The sequence below is a fragment of the Cherax quadricarinatus genome, chromosome 10 (assembly GCF_038502225.1).
Source record: "Cherax quadricarinatus isolate ZL_2023a chromosome 10, ASM3850222v1, whole genome shotgun sequence".
Classification (NCBI taxonomy): domain Eukaryota; kingdom Metazoa; phylum Arthropoda; class Malacostraca; order Decapoda; family Parastacidae; genus Cherax; species Cherax quadricarinatus.
The window spans coordinates 57856575-57879841 of NC_091301.1; the positions used below are offsets into that span (position 1 = coordinate 57856575).

The 23267-nt window shown below is 42.0% G+C and overlaps 1 protein-coding gene across 1 annotated transcript in view; it reads left to right on the forward strand.

The window, feature by feature from the left end:
- Positions 1-8770: 8770 nt before the first annotated feature.
- LOC128687829 (uncharacterized) overlaps positions 8771-23267 on the forward strand; it is a 146694-nt gene continuing 132197 nt past the window's right edge. The window contains exons 1-2 of the mRNA XM_070083833.1: positions 8771-8891; positions 15030-15191. Of these exons, the coding sequence (XP_069939934.1) occupies positions 8817-8891; positions 15030-15191 (237 nt within the window). The 5' untranslated portion in view covers positions 8771-8816. The remainder of the gene's footprint in view (positions 8892-15029; positions 15192-23267) is intronic.

The following is a 23267-nucleotide window of genomic DNA, read 5'->3' on the forward strand; positions in this document are numbered from 1 at the left end:
TGGATAATCCTGCTCCCACAACATTAACCTTGGATAACCCTGCTCCTACTACATTAACCTAAGATAACCCTGCTCCCACTACATTAACCTTGGATAACCCTGCTCCCACAACATTAACCTTGGATAACCCTGCTCCCACTACATTAACCTTGGACAACCCTGCTCCCACTACATTAACCTTGGATAATCCTGCTCCCACTACATTAACCTTGGATAACCCTGCTCCCACAACATTAACCTTGGATAACCCTGCTCCTACAACATTAACCTTGGATAACCCTGCTCCCACAACATTAACCTTGGATAACCCTGCTCCCTCTACATTAACCTTGGACAACCCTACCGCCAGTACATCATCCTTGGATAACCCATTTCTCAACATTTTCTTTCCCAGGCAAATGGTTTTAATAATTCCAAATATTAATACTGGAACAAGTGAGTGTAGCACCGTGACGTAGACGTCTATATTTTGTGGTTTTTGCATCTAAAAGATTTACAAGTGTATCTGTGAACTGTTCTGGTCATGGTATTGTATTCTACTGATAGGTTTATCATCGCTATTCAAATACTTTCTGGCCTAAAAATACGTGCCTTTGCCTCTGCAAAATATATAGCATCGTGCAATAGTTTTTGTTTTGTTTGTTCAACAGCTGTGAAAAAAATATTAAATGTATTTGTTTTTTGTATCTGCATGAACGTTAAATTATTGAATCAGGCTCTCGATACTCTGTGTATGTTCTCGTGCAAGAACTTGTTTGAAGTTTGTTGTAAACATGTCGGGACTGTGCAGCCAGATGTACGTAATTCCAAGGACGCTATCTGGAGAGTTTACCTGGAGAGAGTTCCGGGGGTCAACGCCCCCGCGGCCCGGTCTGTGACCAGGCCTCCTTAGGTCAGTGTCCCAGGATGCGACCCACACCAGTCGACTAACACCCAGGTACCCATTTTACTGATGGGGAACATAGACAACAGGTGGAAAGAAACACGTCCAATGTTTCTACTCTGGCTGGGAATCGAACCCAGGCCCTCACCGTGTGAAGCGAGAGCGTTAACCACCAGGCCAGGTTTTTAAGGAAACAGGACAAGTGTTTCCTGACGCAGTTCTAACTCTGCAGTGCGACTTTCAGGGCTACTGTACTGTCTTACATGTCTTCTATGACCATGGTGATGGGTTCTCTTATTTGCTTCTAGCTGCTCGTTTTTCTCTAATGAATTAACCTGGTGCTGGTAATTTTTATTTTATTTTATTATCACACTGGCCGATTCCCACCAAGGCAGGGTGGCCCGAAAAAGAAAAACTTTCACCATCATTCACTCCATCACTGTCTTGCCAGAAGGATGCTTTACACTACAGTTTTTAAACTGCAACATTAACACCCCTCCTTCAGAGTGCAGGCACTGTACTTCCCATCTCCAGGACTCAAGTCCGGCCTGCCGGTTTCCCTGAATCCCTTCATAAATGTTACTTTGCTCACACTCCAACAGCACGTCAAGTATTAAAAACCATTTGTCTCCATTCACTCCTATCAAACACGCTCACGCATGCCTGCTGGAAGTCCAAGCCCCTCGCACACAAAACCTCCTTTACCCCCTCCCTCCAACCCTTCCTAGGCCGACCCCTACCCCGCCTTCCTTCCACTACAGACTGATACACTCTTGAAGTTATTCTGTTTCGCTCCATTCTCTCTACATGTCCGAATCACCTCAACAACCCTTCCTCAGCCCTCTGGACAACAGTTTTGGTAATCCCGCACCTCCTCCTAACTTCCAAACTACGAATTCTCTGCATTATATTCACACCACACATTGCCCTCAGACATGACATCTCCACTGCCTCCAGCCTTCTCCTCGCTGCAACATTCATCACCCATGCTTCACACCCATATAAGAGCGTTGGTAAAACTATACTCTCATACATTCCCCTCTTTGCCTCCAAGGACAAAGTTCTCTGTCTCCACAGACTCCTAAGTGCACCACTCACTCTTTTTCCCTCATCAATTCTATGATTCACCTCATCTTTCATAGACCCATCCGCTGACACGTCCACTCCCAAATATCTGAATACGTTCACCTCCTCCATACTCTCTCCCTCCAATCTGATATTCAATCTTTCATCACCTAATCTTTTTGTTATCCTCATAACCTTACTCTTTCCTGTATTCACCTTTAATTTTTTTCTTTTGCACACCCTACCAAATTCATCCACCAATCTCTGCAGCTTCTCTTCAGAATCTCCCAAGAGCACAGTGTCATCAGCAAAGAGCAGCTGTGACAACTCCCACCCTGTGTGTGATTCTTTATCTTTTAACTCCACGCCTCTTGCCAAGACCCTCGCATTTACTTCTCTTACAACCCCATCTATAAATATATTAAACAACCACGGTGACATCACACATCCTTGTCTAAGGCCTACTTTTACTGGGAAAAAATTTCCCTCTTTCCTACATACTCTAACTTGAGCCTCACTATCCTCGTAAAAACTCTTCACTGCTTTCAATAACCTACCTCCTACACCATACACTTGCAACATCTGCCACATTGCCCCCCTATCCACCCTGTCATACGCCTTTTCCAAATCCATAAATGCCACAAAGACCTCTTTAGCCTTATCTAAATACTGTTCACTTATATGTTTCACTGTAAACACCTGGTCCACACACCCCCTACCTTTCCTAAAGCCTCCTTGTTCATCTGCTATCCTATTCTCCGTCTTACTCTTAATTCTTTCAATTATAACTCTACCATACACTTTACCAGGTACACTCAACAGACTTATCCCCCTATAATTTTTGCACTCTCTTTTATCCCCTTTGCCTTTATACAAAGGAACTATGCATGCTCTCTGCCAATCCCTAGGTACCTTACCCTCTTCCATACATTTATTAAATAATTGCACCAACCACTCCAAAACTATATCCCCACCTGCTTTTAACATTTCTATCTTTATCCCATCAATCCCGGCTGCCTTACCCCCTTTCATTTTACCTACTGCCTCACGAACTTCCCCCACACTCACAACTGGCTCTTCCTCACTCCTACAAGATGTTATTCCTCCTTGCCCTATACACGAAATCACAGCTTCCCTATCTTCATCAACATTTAACAATTCCTCAAAATATTCCCTCCATCTTCCCAATACCTCTAACTCTCCATTTAATAACTCTCCTCTCCTATTTTTAATTGACAAATCCATTTGTTCTCTAGGCTTCCTTAACTTGTTAATCTCACTCCAGAACTTTTTCTTATTTTCAACAAAATTTGTTGATAACAGCTCACCCACTCTCTCATTTGCTCTCTTTTTACATTGCTTCACCACTCTCTTAACCTCTCTCTTTTTCTCCATATACTCTTCCCTCCTTGCATCACTTCTACTTTGTAAAAACTTCTCATATGCTAACTTTTTCTCCCTTACTACTCTCTTTACATCATCATTCCACCAATCGCTCCTCTTCCCTCCTGCACCCACTTTCCTGTAACCACAAACTTCTGCTGAACACTCTAACACTACATTTTATTACTAGAATTATTGCTGGATATTGAATTAACCCAGACGTACATTGGTTGCTGTGAGATCCCAGGAAGGAATTTCCAAATTGCCTAACCTCGGGCCCTGGTGTGCCTCATTAAAAGAGAAAGGACTAGTGCAGAGTGCGGCATAAGTTTCGAGGTGAAGATATAAAGATAAACGCAGAAGGTAATCACCAGTTATCTCGTGAAAACTGATAATCCCATTTCCCTTAATGAAAATGACATATTCGGACAAAAGTAATTCAAAGCTTCCTTTCAGAAAGCAGCTTCAGATCTGAAGCCAAACTGAAAAGGAATTCTCTTGCTATTTCAAGGATCAATATCGTAAATAATTCTGAGCATTTAGTTTGAAGTCGCCCAGAAGTTGAATTATAATTCTTCCACCAATGAAGATTTGAAAATAATCGGATAAGACACAAATAATCAAATGAATATCAGTATTTTAGTTCTAAGAATTTCCTCCATAACAACGATAAGAAAATAGGTCGCACACTGACCAAAAATTTAAAACCTTTCTCTAGGCAAAGTAAGACTGACCCGCATTTAAGAAAGCAAGTATGTAAGTAAGGAAGCAAGCAAATAAACAAGTAAATAAGTAAGCAATAAATATTACCTAAGTATGCAAGTTAGTATGTAAGTATGTAAGTAAGTAAGTAAATAAATAAACTTATAAATAAATACATAAGTAAATAAGTAAGATAGTTCTGGGACCTTAACATCACAGTGATCATCAAGACAGTTGTTATTGGCCCATCAACATTATCTTAAGTTAAGCTGAGATAAACCAGTCAAATACTGTGAATTATTTTGGATCAGTTAAAATTTTTATGTGCCCAAAAAGGGCTTAATATAATTTCCACGACTAACAAAGAGAAGCTTCTATTATGGAAATCGAATTAGCACTAAAAGTTTGAGAGCGACCAAAAAATACATTATCCAGTTCTTGCACAAAATCCAATAAATTTTGCCCACTAAACTGCCTAAACCAATATATATATATATATATATATATATATATATATATTTATATATATATATATATATATATATTTATATATATATATATATATATATATATATATATATTTATATATATATATTTATATGACAAACAAACACTCTGACAGAAGAGAGAAATTCCAAGCGCTTTCGTGACTACTCACATTATCAAGGAACTATGAAAGTGAAGCATCCAAGGAAGCTATATAAGGGGTCTGGCCAGCACCTCACTATCAGATCCCACAACGGTTAAACACCTGACGTGCGCCGACCCAACTTGGATAGGTCCTTTGCACAACTCACCCCACAAACTATTCTACCCAAGAAAATTTAAAAATTATTTGTCCAGTGTATTATTAAATTCTTCCCAAATTCTATTAATTATAAATGGATCTAATTTATATAAACCAAAGGAAATATTCATATTATTGTCAAAACTGCTTTTTATGAAACAAGATTCAATTATATTCCTGTCGACCATGGACTTGCTTGATACTACTTTCTCAACGTTTTGAAAATCAATTGGATGGTTAAAATCTCTTACATGAATAAATAGAGCATTGGAATCTTGTCCAGTTCTAATATATATATATATATATATATATATATATATATATATATATATATATATATATATATATATATATATATATATATATATACATATATATATAGATATATATATATATATATATATAGATATATATATACATATATATATAGATTATATATATATATATATATATATATATATATATATATAATGTATAAATGTATATATATATATATATATATATATATATATATAGATATATATATACATATATATATAGATATATATATATATATATATATATATATATATATATATATATATATATATATATATATATATATATATATATATATATATATATATATATATATATATATATATATATATATATGTCGTAAAATTCATCAGCCATTGAAGATTTATGTCATTCAGAATTTTTTTTAAAGAATTTAAGTAACGTTTTAAATCTATACTAAATCTAAACAATACATCAGTATTAATATTCTGAAGCCGATGTCACCAGGAATTTATTAATGATAGAAAATCAATATTACCGTTTATTTAAAAAAATACTTTATGAGGACATTTGGAGCGCGAGAACAATGTGAACCATGACTGCCATGATATTCATCAATGGTACAACAATGTGAACCATGATTCCCATGATATACATCAATGGTACAACAATGTGAACCATGATTGCCATGATATACATCAATGTTACAACAATGTGAACCATGACTGCCATGATATACATCAATGTTACAACAATGTGAACCATGATTGCCATGATATACATCAATGTTACAACAATGTGAACCATGATTCCCATGATATACATCAATGTTACAACAATGTGAACCATGATTCCCATGATATACATCAATGTTACAACAATGTGAACCATGACTGCCATGATATACATCAATGTTACAACAATGTGAACCATGACTGCCATGATATACATCAATGGTACAATAATGTGAACCATGATTCCCATGATATACATCAATGGTACAACAATGTGAACCATGATTCCCATGATATACATCAATGGTACAACAATGTGAACCATGATTCCCATGATATACATCAATGGTACAACAATGTGAACCATGATTCCCATGATATACATCAATGGTACAACAATGTGAACCATGATTCCCATGATATACATCAATGTTGAAAATACAAAAGTCTTCTGAAGAGTTGTTGTTCAGTTAACATACGGATTTAAATGATTATAAGTCCTTTAGTTAAATTCAGAATACTAACAAATTTGCCAGTATTCAAACTAAGTTTAGTGGGTACTCGGGTGTCCTTAAAATGCAGCTTCCATTAAATAGTGAAGTCGCTTAGAAGAGGTAGGATCAAAATTGATTTAGTTTAGCAGAAATAAAAATTTCAAACGTACACCAACAAATTCCACTTTCACTCTGCAGTGTTATTTAAGCAGAAAACTCATTTTAAAAAGTTTGAAACTAATCAGCAGAGCCCTTTAAAGGATATCGAACCCATTTCAGGTAACCTTCAATGGGTTCTACAATTTTGTTCTATAGAAGACCTGCATTAGTTGATCGTTGGATAAATCTTGCTAATACTATCACATTGGATCAGCGAGGTAAACTTTACAGCTGCTCAGAAGAGACCTTCTCGTCTTACGAATGAATTATGAAACGAAAAAATGGGGGAAGGAAAAAACCAGGCAGCTTCTTCGACCTTCTTCTTGAATCCATAATTATATTTCGTCAGATGGGTTTGTAAGTAATTTTTCCAAAGCTTCTACACTTCTTTTCATGATCTATAAATAAAGTATTTGAAAGTGTATCCTAAAAGGCTAAAGTCACTCGGATATAATAAAAATGAAAGTCATTTATCTACCTTCAGGGTGAATAAAGTTGCCAGGACACTTTTTATCCTGGATGGCAACTAAATATACTACCATAATTAGTTATCTCCAGAAAGGATGGATGATGTGACATAACAGTACCGACAAGTAGTACAATGAGACATGTACACATTATTATATTTAAAAAGTGGCTTCAGTCTTGTACTACAGAGTCAGCTAGAATTAGTAGTATAGATAATACAAGGAGGCAGATGAACAAATGGGGTATAAATTTTTAATGGAACAATAACGATGCTTTAGTAGGTTCATACCTAGATGGGCAGTACTTAATATGGGGAGATGCTTGGTGTTCCGTAGTAGGCATCTTTGTGAACCGTTCCAGACAAGAAGGTATTGTGACGTGAATTGTTCCAGACTAGGAGGTATTGTGGCGTGATTTGTTCTAGACTAGGAGGTACTGCGACATGAATTGTTCCAGACTAGGAAGTATTGTGACGTGAATTGTTCTAGACTAGGAGGTAATGTGGCGTGAATTGCTCCAGACGAGAAGGTACTGCGACATGAATTGTTCCAGACTAGGGAGTATTGTGACGTGAATTGTTCTAGACTAGGAGGTAGTGTGAAATGAATTGTTCCACATTAGGAAGTACTATGACGTGAATTGTTCCAGTCTAGAAAGTATTGTGACATGAACTGTTCTAGACTAGGAGATAGTGTGAAGTGAATTGTTCCAGACTAGGAGGCATTGTAACGTGTATTGTTCCAGACTATGAAATACTGTGACGTGAATTGTTCTAGACTAGGAGATACTGTGACGTGAATTGTTCTAGACTAGGAAGTATTGAGACGTGAATTGTTCTAGACTAGGAGGTATTGTGACGTGAATTGTACTAGTCTAGGAAGAATTGTGACGTGAATTGTTCTAGACTAGGAAGTATTGTGACATGAATTGTTCTAGTCTAGAAGGTATTGTGACATGAATTGTTCTAGACTAGGAGGTACTGTGACGTGAACTGCTCCATACTAGGAGGTATTGTTACGTGAATCGTTCCAGACTAGGAGGTATTGTGACGTGAATTGTTCCAGACTATGAGGTATTGTGACGTGAATTGCTCCAGACTAGGAGGTATTGTGAGGTGAATTGTTCCAGACTAGGAGGTATTGTGACGTGAATTGCTCCAGACTAGGAGGTATTGTGGCGTGAATCCTTCGTGATGGTAAAGGTTTATAATTGATCGAGAGTCTACAACGGCGTTACCAAACTATCGTTGCTGTTTACAGTTTCCCTTGATGTAAAGACATGATCACTGGGTTAATTTTTCCCATATAATATACATCCAGTTACCTCTGTATATGTTTTAAAGTATAATTTTATGGCGCTATAATACGTCATTTATACTCTGCACTTCTCGTTTCTCACCATAAAATCCTATGATGGCTCAAAGATTCTTTAACAATTTTCTGTTTAGACAATATTGGTCTGTGTTTTTGTATTAATTGATTACGTTTGATTAGAAGAGATATATATTTCTGTGCTAGTGTCATGCTAGAAGTTAATAATAGGTGGTCCCAGTCTACCATAACCTAATCTACTGTAAATACATCAGACCGTTATAAATACCATTAAACATATATTTACAAAATTTACAAGCCTGAAAATTCATGATATTATATTCTTATAATCCAAAAATCCATAAGGCCGGCTGGAATGTTCCTCCATTCTTACGTTTTAAAATCAATAATTATGTTATGAAAATCTGGAGAGGTCGGATGATGAGCAACATTTGGGCTTGGGTTTCCAGCCTAGTGCAGACGAGAAGAATGATAGTAGGTTTCTCGTCATCCACAGAGTCCGGGGCGTGGGTGGGCGTCGAGAACAACACCATGGTGAACGTGAAGGCCCAGCTCGGCTACACTGCCTTCCTTCCTTGCTCCGTCCGCATGATTGGTGACAAACAGGTAAGAATACTCCCACCAACTTACTTATATATATAATGTATAACTTTATGCGTGTGTGTGTGTGTGTGTGTGTGTGCAACAATCACAAACAAGAGATCAATAATGCACAACAACCAATGGAGGGGAAAGAGTATGATGTCCGGCTAGGCCTTTCGCACTGCAATTTCAAACGCTTCTTCAGAAGCAAATGCAATGAGAAGTGACTGCAGGAAATCTCAGGGAGGTGTGTCCAGAGACACAGTTTAGCCAGAAAAGACGGAAACCAGGAGCTAGAGACTCCAGCCAGCCACGATCTCGAAGTGCCAAACGTGAAGACATATTTTAAGAAAGAATGAAAAAAATGTTTTAGGGGGATGTTTAGGAGTTAGTAATAGTGAGGTGAATGTTGTATTATGTACTGCCTTGGCTAGCTCATCAACTATACCATTGTGTGTGATGTAGCGGTGTGCAGGTGCCCACTGCAGTAATATGTCGTGTCCGTTGGAATGGTGTAGGATGGTGAGAAAGGAATATACAAGTTCCTTGTAACTTTTGGAGTGACGTGTATGACCCTGGATAGCAGTTTGAAGTCGTTGCTAATTGTATAACTGCCAACAGGCAGTGTGTTAAATAATACTAGAAGTCCCGTAGAATTCAGCTATAAAGTCAGGAAAGTCTTGTAGTATTTTCTACCTATTTTGAGACGGAAGCGAGGAATCCACAATGCAGATATCACATAGAGTGCATTATCAATGAGGATTAATAATCCGTCTATATATTTCTGTGGAATCTGCATGAAGACTGTGCATTGCAGATGTATAAACACCTTGCTGCATTTGATGATGTGGATGCATCCTTGTCAAGGTGAGCTAGGTTAGGTAAGATTCCTGACGCGGGTTGTAGTCATTTGATGAGCCGCTCCTGCAGATTTTGATCGTTTAACCAAAGCTTTTCGTAGTTCTATAAGGAACTACGAAAAGCCGAACAGTCTTGAAAGATGTGTTGATAGGAGAGTTTATGCAGCATTCCTTTTTAGAATGAGTTGTGGATGTACGATCAAGTGGGTTCATTTGAAGAGATGACAGGAGTCATTTCGGAGCTATATGGCTGCGTCTGATGTGCAGAAACGCAGGGAAGGAGGCAAACGATGAATGAGACACTTGTGCAACATTTGTAAATCTTTATTGTGGAAACATTTCGCTAGTCAGATTAACACGGCGAGGAACGGTGGTAGAGGAGGAGGAGTTTGAGGTAATCAGTCCCTCAGCCTGGAGTCGATGTGTTCATTCCATCAATTGTCGGTTTTCTGAAGAGGTGTCTTGTGGGCCCACCAGTGCAGCGATATGACCAGTATCCAGTTTCTGGAGGTTTGATGGCGCTCTTGATGCGTACGCTTACCAACAGTAACATGTAGTGGATATAGATTCAAATTAGTATAACACAATCCTTTATTAACAATGTTTCGCACACACAGTGAGCTTTATCGAGTCACAAGTTTGTGACTTGATAAAACCCACGTACGTACCAGTTAGAATTCAGAGGCTGGTGAGTCTCGCCTGGCTGGTATGATGGAAGTGTGTGATGTGGTCTTTCCAGGTTCTGAGGGGCGAATCAAGATACATTCCTTGGTATGTGTATATTATTTTATGTTTGATGGGAATGTTTACAGCTGGTGGGCAGTTCTTGTTATAGTCGTATTTTATGGTGAAGGAATTAATTAAAGAGGTTCAGTCTACAGTGAGTTGCAGGTCCCATTGGTAATTCCAATGGGACCTTCGTTTTGTATTGTGGCTGTAGTAAACAATAAAGCGTTGTCGGAAAAACTGTAACATTAAACGATCTACATATGCCGAGATGTGTGCTGGATGTGTGTTTTGGAACACAGGAAAGAAATGATTCGGAAAGCGCTTAGAACGTATGCTAGTGAAACTCCAGCGTTAATGTGGAATAATGGTAGAATTACAGACAAAATGTTTGGTAAATAGCCACAGCTGAAACTAATATGACATTTTATTGTCATAAAGTTGGGAAACGTTGCCATGATAAAAGGTCACATCTGTGTTCATTTTCCTAACAGTGTTAATATGGATATATGTGAGACACATTATTATATATTTCAAGAAGACTTGTTTTGCAACAACATGGGTGAATTTTATGTTCTAGAAATGGAAGCGGATCTAATGATAAGTACTAGTATTTAATATCAACTTCAAATGACTGAACAAAATGATTATTCTCTAGACAAGATGGAATGTGTGGGTAACCAAGTCACTTCCTGACCTTACTAATGCAGGATAACAGTGAAATAGGTTTCTGTGATGCTGATTTTGACAGGTTTTCCCAGGGCTTATGAAGAGGGAGAATATTATTAGATTTCTGTTGTACTTGTGTCAAGCACTGGTTAATTAAGTCGAGAATGACTGATTGTAAAGATGACCGATTGTATTTGATGGGTTTATAGAAACTGTTATCTTCACCGACTGTCTTTCCTGAGGAGAGCTGTGTGAGTGTGAGGTAAGCTCACTGGAGGTAAGTAGTGAACTGTACCCGGCATAGATGGTGAACATTATCACTTGATTTCCTGTGTGAACAAGGTTTGTTGTTTATGTAAGAAAGGGGTGGACAGTGTGAGTGCGAGATGATCTACTAAAGTATTTACTTGTCCCTGGCGAGTTTAGCAGAACGCCACATTTGATCTGTTCGATTTTTTAATCATCCAGGATGACCCAAGAGAGTCAGTGCATCACCGAGGACTGTCTGTCTTATTTCCATTCTGGTCCTTTATTCTTGTTCCACAGGCTGCCACCCACACCAGTCGACTAACGCACAGGTACCTACTAACTCCTTGGTGAACAGGGAGAGCAGGTGTAAGGTGATTAACACTCAGGTACCTACCTACTTACTACTAGGTATACACTGACAGCAGGTGTAAGGTGACTAACACCCAGGTACTTACTGCCAGGTGATCATTGACAGCAGGTGTAAGGTGACTAACACCCAGATTCCTCCTTACTGCTAGAAACCTACTTACTGCTAGGAGTACAGTGATACCAGGTTTACTGTGACTAACACACAGGTCCCTGCTTATTGCTATATGAACGGGGACAGCAGGTGTAAGGTGACCAACAGCCAGGTACCAACATACTTCTACGTGAACAGTGATAGCAGATAAGGTGACTAACACAGGTACCTACTTACTGCTAGGTGAACAAGGGCAGTAGGTGTAAGGTGACTAACACACAGTGTTACGAAATTAACATGGAGGTAAGGGGGGTAATACCTAAGAGTATGTATAAAGTATTTACAAAGTTTGTATAAAGTCCCCCATGCATAGGAGGAGCTAAGAGTGGTATATTTTTGTGTTGCATGTATTATTTGTGTATACTATTACTAAATTGTCAGTAATAATATATACAACACAAAACTTGCGTTCAACACACTTCACAGAAAATACACTAGTACACCGCTACTAGTTAATTATGACTAGGACAGAGCAGAAACCATAAACAATACTCTAGGTACCAGCTGGGCAGCTATAACCCCCACTCTCCTAGCTGGCTCCTACCCAACACACCGACTCCCACTCAACAATAGGTCAAAGCCTATACCTGGGCCTAGATGAGCATAAAGATAAACTCAAAGCCAGTCTACAGCCAAAGACTCATAACAAGGAGCTTACCATATAGTAGTATGTCATTGATGTCAACTAGGCCTGTACACCATGTACATGTACTTGTAGTAAATAAAGAGATTAAGGTAGTTAGCTCCATGTTGGCTTCGTCACGCTGTACCAGCGACTGCTAGTCACTGCACAAACCTCTCTTTCAGTACGTCTTTTATTTCGAACGCGTCCATCTGATGTTCAGTTCGCGTTCACTTCAGCACTAATTCTATTTTTTGTAGCTTCGCCACACTACAAAATTTCTCCATTACAAATTTATTGCAACAACGCAGTATCCTGCAAAATTCCCTGCTACCTACTTACTGCTAGGTGAGCAGTGACAGCAGGTGTAAGGTGACTATTATAACTTAGAGCTAAATGAAAGGTGACTAACACCCAGGTACCTACCTTCTGCTAGGCGAACAGGGACAAGAGGTGCAAGGTGACTAACACCCAGGCACCTACTTGTTAATAGGTAAATCGAAACAGCAGGTGTAAAGTGACTAACTCCAAGCTACCTACCTTCTGCTAGGTGAACAGGGACAGCAAGCGTGAGGAAACATGCCCAATGTTCCCAACCGTGCAGGGTATTGAACCATGTAAGTAAGAAGTGATGCAGCAGCATGGTTTAAATCTGCTGTGATTTCAGATATTGTCGACCCCAGGTTTGCGTCGTCTAAACATGGATCATCGGTATTACCTGCCGGGTTCTGTTCAATGTTTTAACCTTCCATTTTGAAGGTAAAAATGGGGATGAGAGTGATACGTAATTGCGGAATTTCATTACGAGTGATTTGTGGTCCTTTCTAATGTCTAGTTCGGAATAGCGCTCAGCTTCAAGTTTAAATTGCACTGACCCAATACATACATCAAGCGATGCTTGCTAAACAGTTTTCTAGTTAAAATATGTGGGAAGGTCTGCTGGCGAGAGAAGAACACATGGTGAGGTAGTTATAGATCAAGTTCTGCTGTATTGTGTGTCTCTGTTCCGTGGAAATAAATGGTATAAAATACCGACACAATGGAAATATAAACACTTAAGCAGTATAATGTGATCCTTTATTGGCAACGTTTCGCCCACACAGTGGCCTTTATCAAGTCACAAACGTCCCAACACGGAACGTCTCTGTTCCCTGTTGGGACGTTTGACTACGATCACCAGTAATGATCGCTGGAGCTTGTAGCTGGTCTACATAATAATATAATTAATTCCACTGTGCTCAACGCTCCTCCTGAGTTATATATTCCCTTAAAATAAATGAGTATATCCCTGAGGTGAAATTAATCCTGCTAATAGCTAAAGCTTGCCATTTGGTTACTGGTTTAGAGTAATGGGTTAGCATGTAATTATAACGAGTGAGAAGAATGCCTTGTCTGTCTGTTCGGTTCATTCTGTCTTTGCACTGCATTTTAAATCTTTAAAAAATGGACTGTGTTTAGGTGTTACTTACGAACACAGATATGGAATGTCCTGCGCACCTGGTTGTAATGGGACCAAAGTGGAGCAATCATAACTTAACGGTAGTATATGACGTATTTCCTACACCAAAACTGGTATTTACAATACGTACACTATTTACACTATGTACAGTAATCAAAGAGTATAAAACATGGTGAACACATGAGGAAAAATGCGTGAGCCAGACAATGTGCTATATACAACCAGCAGCCCAGACAAGTCTGCCAATGCTCACTTCACAAGTGAACCACATTGTTTCACAGCTTTGACGGGTTTGTCTGTGATTGGCCGATGAACCGTGGTACTGATATAACAATGGTGTCACTATTGATCATTAAATCCTTAGCACCCGGTTCACTGGTCCGGAGGTTGTCTTTATTGCAGTGTGACATGCGCCGAATAAACGAATAACTCGCGCACAGAGAGAGGAGCTTACGACGACTTTTCAGTTCGACTTGGACCATTTACAAAGTTACACTGTGACAGTGTGACTTTGTAAATGATCCAGTTAGATAAAATAAGATTTCGTTCGGATTTTTAACCCCGGAGGGTTAGCCACCCAACATAACCCAAGAAAGTCAGTGCGTCATCGAGGACTGTCTAACTTATTTCCATTGGTGTCCTTAATCTTGTCCCCCAGGATGCGACCCACACCAGTCGACTAACACCCAGGTACCTATTTGCTGCTAGGTGAACAGGACAACAGGTGTAAGGAAACGTGTCGAAATGTTTCCACCCGCCGGGAATCGAACCCGGGTCCTCCGTGTGTGAAGCGGGAGCTTTAGCCACCAGGCTAAAGTTATTTGTCGTGGCTGGTCTATCTCTCGAGGTGCTTCAGAATTATAACCTGTGGGAGTAGCAATGTCTGTAATTTTGGTGGTAACATTTCTCATTATGGCCTGAAGATGCCGTCTGATAAGGACTTCCTCGAGTACTTTTTCTATTTCGACTGCAAGTGCCTGGCACTGTATCACCCCTGCGCATTTTGCGCTCCATAATTAATGTATTAAAAAATACTTTTTTTTCTCTCTTGTGTCAGATTTCGTGGATTCGACGTCGGGACTGGCACGTGCTGACCTCTGGTGTGTTTACCTACACCAACGATGAGAGGTTCTCCATCACTCACCGTGACGGTGCTGATGACTGGACGCTCTCTATCAAGTACCTACAAGCCAGAGACAATGGTACCTACGAGTGCCAGGTGAGAGATTCTCTTTCACACTATCTCTCGCACACATACTCTTACACTCATTCTCTCTCACACGTTCTCTTTCACATTCTCCCATAGACACTCACCCACACTGTCTCTCACTCTCACAATTTTTCTTACACTCACACACAATCTCTCTCACTCTCTCACACACTGACTCTCACAGCTTCCTGACGCTGCTTCTACTTTTAATTCTGCCTGCTGTTCCTGCTGCAATACTCTCCGTTCACTGAACTCAGTTTGCTGCTCCTGCTGTCACTACCTGCTTAGTATCGTGTTCCTGCTGTCACTACCTGCTCAGTTTCCTGCTCCTGCTGTCACTACCTGCTCAGTTTCCTGCTCCTGCTGTCACTACCTGCTCAGTTTCCTGTTCCTGCTGACACTACCTACTCAGTTTCCTGCTTCTGCTGCCACTACCTGCTCAGTTTCCTGATCCTGCTGTCAATACCTGCTCAGTTTCCTGTTTCTGCTGTCACTACTTGCTCAGTTTCCTGCTCCTGCTGTCACTACCTGCTTAGTATCCTGTTCCTGCTATCACTACCTGCTCAGTTTCCTGTTCATGCTGTCACTACCTGCTCAGTTTCTTGTTCCTGCTGTCACTACCTGCTCAGTTTCCTGCTTCTGCTGCCACTACCTGCTCAGTTTCTTGTTCCTGCTGTCACTACCTGCTCAGTTTCCTGCTTCTGCTGCCACTACCTGCTCAGTTTCTTGTTCCTGCTGTCACTACCTGCTCAGTTTCTTGTTCCTGCTGTCACTACCTGCTCAGTTTCCTGTTCCTGCTGACACTACATACTCAGTTTCCTGTTCCTGCTGCCACTACCTGTTCAGTTTCCTGCTTCTGCTGCCACTACCTGCTCAGTTTCTTGTTCCTGCTGTCACTACCTGCTCAGTTTCTTGTTCCTGCTGTCACTACCTGCTCAGTTTCTTGTTCCTGCTGTCACTACCTGCTCAGTTTCTTGCTCCTGCTGTCACTACCTGCTCAGTTTCTTGTTCCTGCTGTCACTACCTGCTCAGTTTCTTGTTCCTGCTGTTACTACCTGCTCAGTTTCTTGTTCCTGCTGTCACTACCTGCTCAGTTTCCTGTTCCTGCTGTCACTACCTGCTCAGTTTCTTGTTCCTGCTGCCACTACCTGCTCAGTTTCTTGTTCCTGCTGTCACTACCTGCTCAGTTTCCTGTTCCTGTTGTCACTACCTGCTCAGTTTCTTGTTCCTGCTGTCACTACCTGCTCAGTTTCCTGTTCCTGCTGTCACTACCTGCTCAGTTTCTTGTTCCTGCTGTCACTACCTGCTCAGTTTCCTGTTCCTGCTGTCACTACCTGCTCAGTTTCTTGTTCCTGCTGTCACTACCTGCTCAGTTTCCTGTTCCTGCTGTCACTACCTGCTCAGTTTCCTGTTCCTGCTGTCACTACCTGCTCAGTTTCCTGTTCCTGCTGTCACTACCTGCTCAGTTTCTTGTTCCTGTTGCCACTACTTGCTCAGTTTCCTGTTCCTGCTGTCACTACCTACTCAGTTTCTTGTTCCTGCTGCCACTACCTGCTCAGTTTCTTGTTCCTGCTGTCACTACCTGCTCAGTTTCTTGCTCCTGCTGTCACTACCTGCTCAGTTTCTTGTTCCTGCTGTTACTACCTGCTCAGTTTCTTGTTCCTGCTGTCACTACCTGCTCAGTTTCTTGTTCCTGCTGTTACTACCTGCTCAGTTTCATGTTCCTGCTGCCACTACCTGCTCAGTTTCTTGTTCTTGCTGTCACTACCTGCTCAGTTTCCTGTTCCTGCTGCCACTACCTGCTCAGTTTCCTGTTCCTGCTGCCACTACCTGCTCAGTTTCTTGTTCCTGCTGCCACTACCTGCTCAGTTTCATGTTCCTGCTGCCACTACCTGCTCAGTTTCTTGTTCCTGCTGCCACTACCTGCTCAGTTTCCTGTTCCTGCTGACAGTACCTGCTCAGTTTCCTGTTCCTGGTGACACTACCTGCTCAGTTTCCTGTTCCTGCTCACACTACCTGCTCAGTTTCCTGCTTCTGCTTCCACTACCTACTCAGTTTCCTGATCCTGCTGCCACTACCTACTCAGTTTCCTGCTTCTGCTGCCACTACCTGCTCAGTTTCCTGCTCCTGCTGTCACTACCTGCTCAGTTTCATGTTCCTGCTGCCACTACCTGCTCAGTTTCCTGTTCCTGCTGCCACTACCTGCTCAGTTTCTTGTTCCTGCTGCCACTACCTGCTCACTTTCATGTTCCTGCTGCCACTACCTGCTCAGTTTCTTGTTCCTGCTGCCACTACCTGCTCAGTTTCCTGCTTCTGCTGCCACTACCTGCTCAGTTTCTTGTTCCTGCTGCCACTACCTGCTCAGTTTCATGTTCCTGCTGCCACTACCTGCTCAGTTTCCTGATCCTGCTGCCACTACCTGCTCAGTTTCCTGATCCTGCTGTCAATACCTGCTCAGTTTCCTGCTTCTGCTTCCACTACCTGCTCAGTTTCCTGATCCTGCTGACACTACCTGCTCAGTTTCCTGATCCTGCTGCCACTACCTGCTCAGTTTCCTGTTCCTGCTGCCACTACCTGCTCAGTTTCTTGTTCCTGCTGCCACTACCTGCTCACTTTCATGTTCCTGCTGCCACTACCTGCTCAGTTTCTTGTTCCTGCTGCCACTACCTGCTCAGTTTCCTGCTTCTGCTGCCACTACCTGCTCAGTTTCTTGTTCCTGCTGCCACTACCTGCTCAGTTTCATGTTCCTGCTGCCACTACCTACTCAGTTTCCTGCTTCTGCTGCCACTACCTGCTCAGTTTCCTGATCCTGCTGTCAATACCTGCTCAGTTTCCTGCTTCTGCTTCCACTACCTACTCAGTTTCCTGATCCTGCTGCCACTACCTGCTCAGTTTCCTGATCCTGCTGCCACTACCTGCTCAGTTTCCTGTTCCTGCTGCCACTACCTGCTCAGTTTCCTGTTCCTGCTGCCACTACCTGCTCAGTTTCCTGTTCCTGCTGCCACTACCTGCTCAGTTTCCTGCTCCTGCTGCCACTACCCGCTCAGTTTCTTGTTCCTGCTGCCACTACCTGCTCAGTTTCCTGCTTCTGCTGTCACTACCTGCTCAGTTTCCTGCTTCTGCTGCCACTACCTGCTCAGTTTCTTGTTCCTGCTGCCACTACCTACTCAGTTTCCTGATCCTGCTGCCACTACCTGCTCAGTTTCCTGATCCTGCTGCCACTACCTGCTCAGTTTCCTGTTCCTGCTGACACTACCTGCTCAGTTTCCTGTTCCTGCTGACACTACCTGCTCAGTTTCCTGTTCCTGCTGACACTACCTGCTCAGTTTCCTGATCCTGCTGCCACTACCTGCTCAGTTTCCTGTTCCTGCTGCCACTACTTGCTCAGTTTCCTGTTCCTGCTGTCACTACCTGCTCAGTTTCCTGTTCCTGCTGCCACTACTTGCTCAGTTTCCTGTTCCTGCTGTCACTACCTGCTCAGTTTCCTGTTCCTGCTGCCACTACCTGCTCACTCATTGTATTAACAATACTATAATTAGCATTTTTACTAATTATGACATAATTTTTGTAAATGATATATTGCTGTGTAATATATATATCTCCTAATGATGATGATGATGGTTTAAATGCTAATTAATGTTGGTTTAATTATTAAACAGCCACAGATTGTTTATCTTGATAATTACTGATCGAGCTTACACAGCCACCACTCTAGTAGTGACACAGTCAGTCATGATGAGTTGTATAGCCAGTCACGTAACTCATACCCACACATGGTGAGTGGTACAGCCAATCACGTAACTCATACCCACACATGATGAGTGGTACAACCAATCACGTAACTCATACCCACACATGGTGAGTGCTACAACCAATCACGTAACTCATACCCACACATGATGAGTGGTACAACCAATCACGTAACTCATACCCACACATGATGAGTGGTACAGCCAATCATGTAACTCATACCCACACATGATGAGTGGTACAGCCAATCACGTAACTCATACTTGTAAATGTTAGGCAAAGACTCAGGTAAGGAGCTTAATACCCAGAAATGTTAGTTGAGTGAAAGTGAGGAAGATGATCAAGACGAAGGTGAAAGTGAGGAAGATGATCAAGACGAAGATGAAAGTGAGGAAGATGATCAAGACGAAGATGAAAGTGAGGAAGATAATAAAGACGAAGATGAAAGTGAGGAAGATGATCAAGACGAAGATGAAAGTGAGGAAGATAATAAAGACGAAGATGAAAGTGAGGAAGATGATCAAGACGAAGATGAAAGTGAGGAAGATAATAAAGACGAAGATGAAAGTGAGGAAGATGATCAAGACGAAGATGAAAGTGAGGAAGATAATAAAGACGAAGATGAAAGTGAGGAAGATGATCAAGACGAAGATGAAAGTGAGGAAGATAATAAAGACGAAGATGAAAGTGAGGAAGATAATAAAGACGAAGATGAAAGTGAGGAAGATAATAAAGACGAAGATGAAAGTGAGGAAGATAATAAAGACGAAGATGAAAGTGAGGAAGATGACAAGACGAAGATGAAAGACGAATGACTTTCGATTCAGTACCGTCGAGAGTTTTTGATTACAAAAGTGCGAGCACAGGAGGGTACAAAATTATGTGTACAGGAGGGTACAAACGTGTGAGTACAGGATGGTACAGAAGTGCGAGTACAGGAGGGTACAAACGTGTGAGTACAGGATGGTACAGAAGTGCGAGTACAGGAGGGTACAAACGTGTGAGTACAGGAGGGTACAGAAGTGCGAGTACAGGAGGGTACAAAATTATGTGTACAGGAGGGTACAAACGTGTGAGTACAGGAGGGTACAGAAGTGCGAGTACAGGAGGGTACAAAATTATGTGTACAGGAGGGTACAAACGTGTGAGTACAGGAGGGTACAGAAGTGCGAGTACAGGAGGGTACAAAATTATGTGTACAGGAGGGTACAAACGTGTGAGTACAGGAGGGTACAGAAGTGCGAGTACAGGAGGGTACAAAATTATGTGTACAGGAGGGTACAAACGTGTGAGTACAGGAGGGTACAGAAGTGCGAGTACAGGAGGGTACAAAATTATGTGTACAGGAGGGTACAAACGTGTGAGTACAGGAGGGTACAGAAGTGCGAGTACAGGAGGGTACAAAATTATGTGTACAGGAGGGTACAAACGTGTGAGTACAGGAGGGTACAGAAGTGCGAGTACAGGAGGGTACAAAATTATGTGTACAGGAGGGTACAAACGTGTGAGTACAGGAGGGTACAGAAGTGCGAGTACAGGAGGGTACAAAATTATGTGTACAGGAGGGTACAAACGTGTGAGTACAGGAGGGTACAGAAGTGCGAGTACAGGAGGGTACAGCAGTGCGAGTACAGAAGGGTACAGCTGTGCGAGTACAGGAGGGTACAGCAGTGCGAGTACAGAAGGGTACAGCTGTGCGAGTACAGAAGGGTACAGCTGTGCGAGTACAGGAGGGTACAGCAGTGCGAGTACAGAAGGGTACAGCTGTGCGAGTACAGAAGGGTACAGCTGTGCGAGTACAGGAGGGTACAGAAGTGCGAGTACAGAAGGGTACAGCTGTGCGAGTACAGAAGGGTACAGCTGTGCGAGTACAGGAGGGTACAGCAGTGCGAGTACAGAAGGGTACAGCTGTGCAAGTACAGGAGGGTACAGAAGTGCGAGTACAGGAGGGTACAGCAGAGCGAGTTGTTGCAACCCCTGAATGGGTTACAATGTATATGATGTATATAATATATGTGTATATAATGTATTTTATCTTTTCATATAATTTTATATTGCTTATATTTGCGATAATAGCTAAATCGTAAATATATTGCTTTATATTATTATTTGACTTAGTCATGTAGTTAGGTAGGATGTAACATTATGTGCTCATAGTTCAAGTCTTGATTGTCTAACTACTGTAATTATCGCTCTTTGCTCGTTATTCTGCCGGCTTCTGTTGCTGGGCAGCAACTGTCCACGGAGCTATCATGTGATCGAGCGGGGGTGATCACACCTCGCCTGAAGTATTCAATCTGGTCTAGACTCTCTTGGTGGTTGGACGTATTCCTGACAAGTGCCTAACTCTTCCTTATTGGCCCTTGTTGGAGGATCGTCTCTGTAGCTTTATTGTTAGTTCTGGAGAGACTGTTCACAGAACATTGTATACACTAGTGATTTTCGACGTTGTACTGATGTTGTGTGTCGCATAGACACTCTGAGCAACTCAGGTCCTGAGCTGTAGCTTCTGATCTACCTTGTACTGGTATCTGTGTATTATCACAGTCGGGGATTTTCTTATGCTGAACTTAGATTCAGTATTATGGGAGTTTTGTGACTTTTGTGGAGGATCTGCTGATGGTCCCTACTTAGTGTCGTTATATTATCTCCTTGTTCCTGATTCTGTGTCACAGTTGCTTGTTATATTGCTATTGGGCTTAGCATTTTTTTTATTGTTCAAGCAGACTGTTCTGATTGCCAGTTGGTCAAGAAGTTAGTTTATTTGAGGACTTTGTCAGTCAGTTGTTTAAGTCTAGTCGAGTCGTGAGACATAGCGAACTACTTAGAGCACTTACACACATACACACAAACTTATTTGTATATTGTATTATTAAATGTTAATGTACCAGACGGTACTTAAGACTTATGTGTTATGTGCTTTCTGCACAATAATACTGTACACGAGAGAAGTGATTAATATTATTTTGATTACTGTGATTAATTTAATTTAATTTACTTTGATATAGGCCTAGACAACTTAATTATTAATAAATTTATTAAATTTTAATTTCTCTAGTTAGTAGCCTACCAGTTGTAATCCTGAAGTACTAATAATTCTTATTGAATTCTAATGGATAATTGGACAAGGATACTGACTAATTGTTACAAAAACCCAGTAACAGGCTGGATGCTAGAAGGGCAGTCCTTTCTAGTATTCACTGGAGATCTCTAAGCTTTTAGAATGGCGTTTTTTTGTAACACGAGTACAGGAGGGTACAGAAGTGCAAGTACAGGAGGGAACAGCAGTGCGAGTACAGGAGGGTACAGCAATACGAGTACAGGAGGGTACAGCAGTGCGAGTACAGGAGGGTACAGCAGTGCGAGTACAGGAGGGTACAGCAGAGCGAGTACAGGAGGGTACAGCAGTGCGAGTACAGGAGGGTACAGCAGTGCGAGTACAGGAGGGTACAGCAGAGCGAGTAGAGGAGGGTACAGCAGTGCGAGTACAGGAGGGTACAGCAGTGCGAGTACAGGAGGGTAGAGCAGAGCGAGTACAGGAGGGTACAGCAGTGCGAGTACAGGAGGGTACAGCAGTGCGAGTACAGGAGGGTACAGCAGTGCGAGTACAGGAGGGTACAGCAGTGCGAGCACAGGAGGGTACAGCAGTGCGAGTACAGGAGGGTACAGCAGAGCGAGTACAGGAGGGTACAGCAGTGCGAGTACAGGAGGGTACAGCAGTGCGAGTACAGGAGGGTACAGCAGTGCGAGTACAGGAGGGTACAGCAGTGCGAGTACAGGAGGGTACAGCAGAGCGAGTACAGGAGGGTACAGCAGTGCGAGTACAGGAGGGTACAGCAGTGCGAGTACAGGAGGGTACAGCAGAGCGAGTACAGGAGGGTACAGCAGTGCGAGTACAGGAGGGTACAGCAGTGCGAGTACAGGAGGGTACAGCAGAGCGAGTACAGGAGGGTACAGCAGTGCGAGTACAGGAGGGTACAGCAGTGCGAGTACAGGAGGGTACAGCAGAGCGAGTACAGGAGGGTACAGCAGTGCGAGTACAGGAGGGTACAGCAGTGCGAGAACAGGAGGGTACAGCAGTGCGAGTACAGGAGGGTACAGCAGAGCGAGTACAAGAGGGTACAGCAGTGCGAGTACAGGAGGGTACAGCAGTGCGAGTACAGGAGGGTACAGCAGTGCGAGTACAGGAGGGTACAGCAGTGCGAGTACAGGAGGGTACAGCAGAGCGAGTACAGGAGGGTACAGCAGTGCGAGTACAGGAGGGTACAGCAGTGCGAGTACAGGAGGGTACAGCAGTGCGAGTACAGGAGGGTACAGCAGTGCGAGTACAGGAGG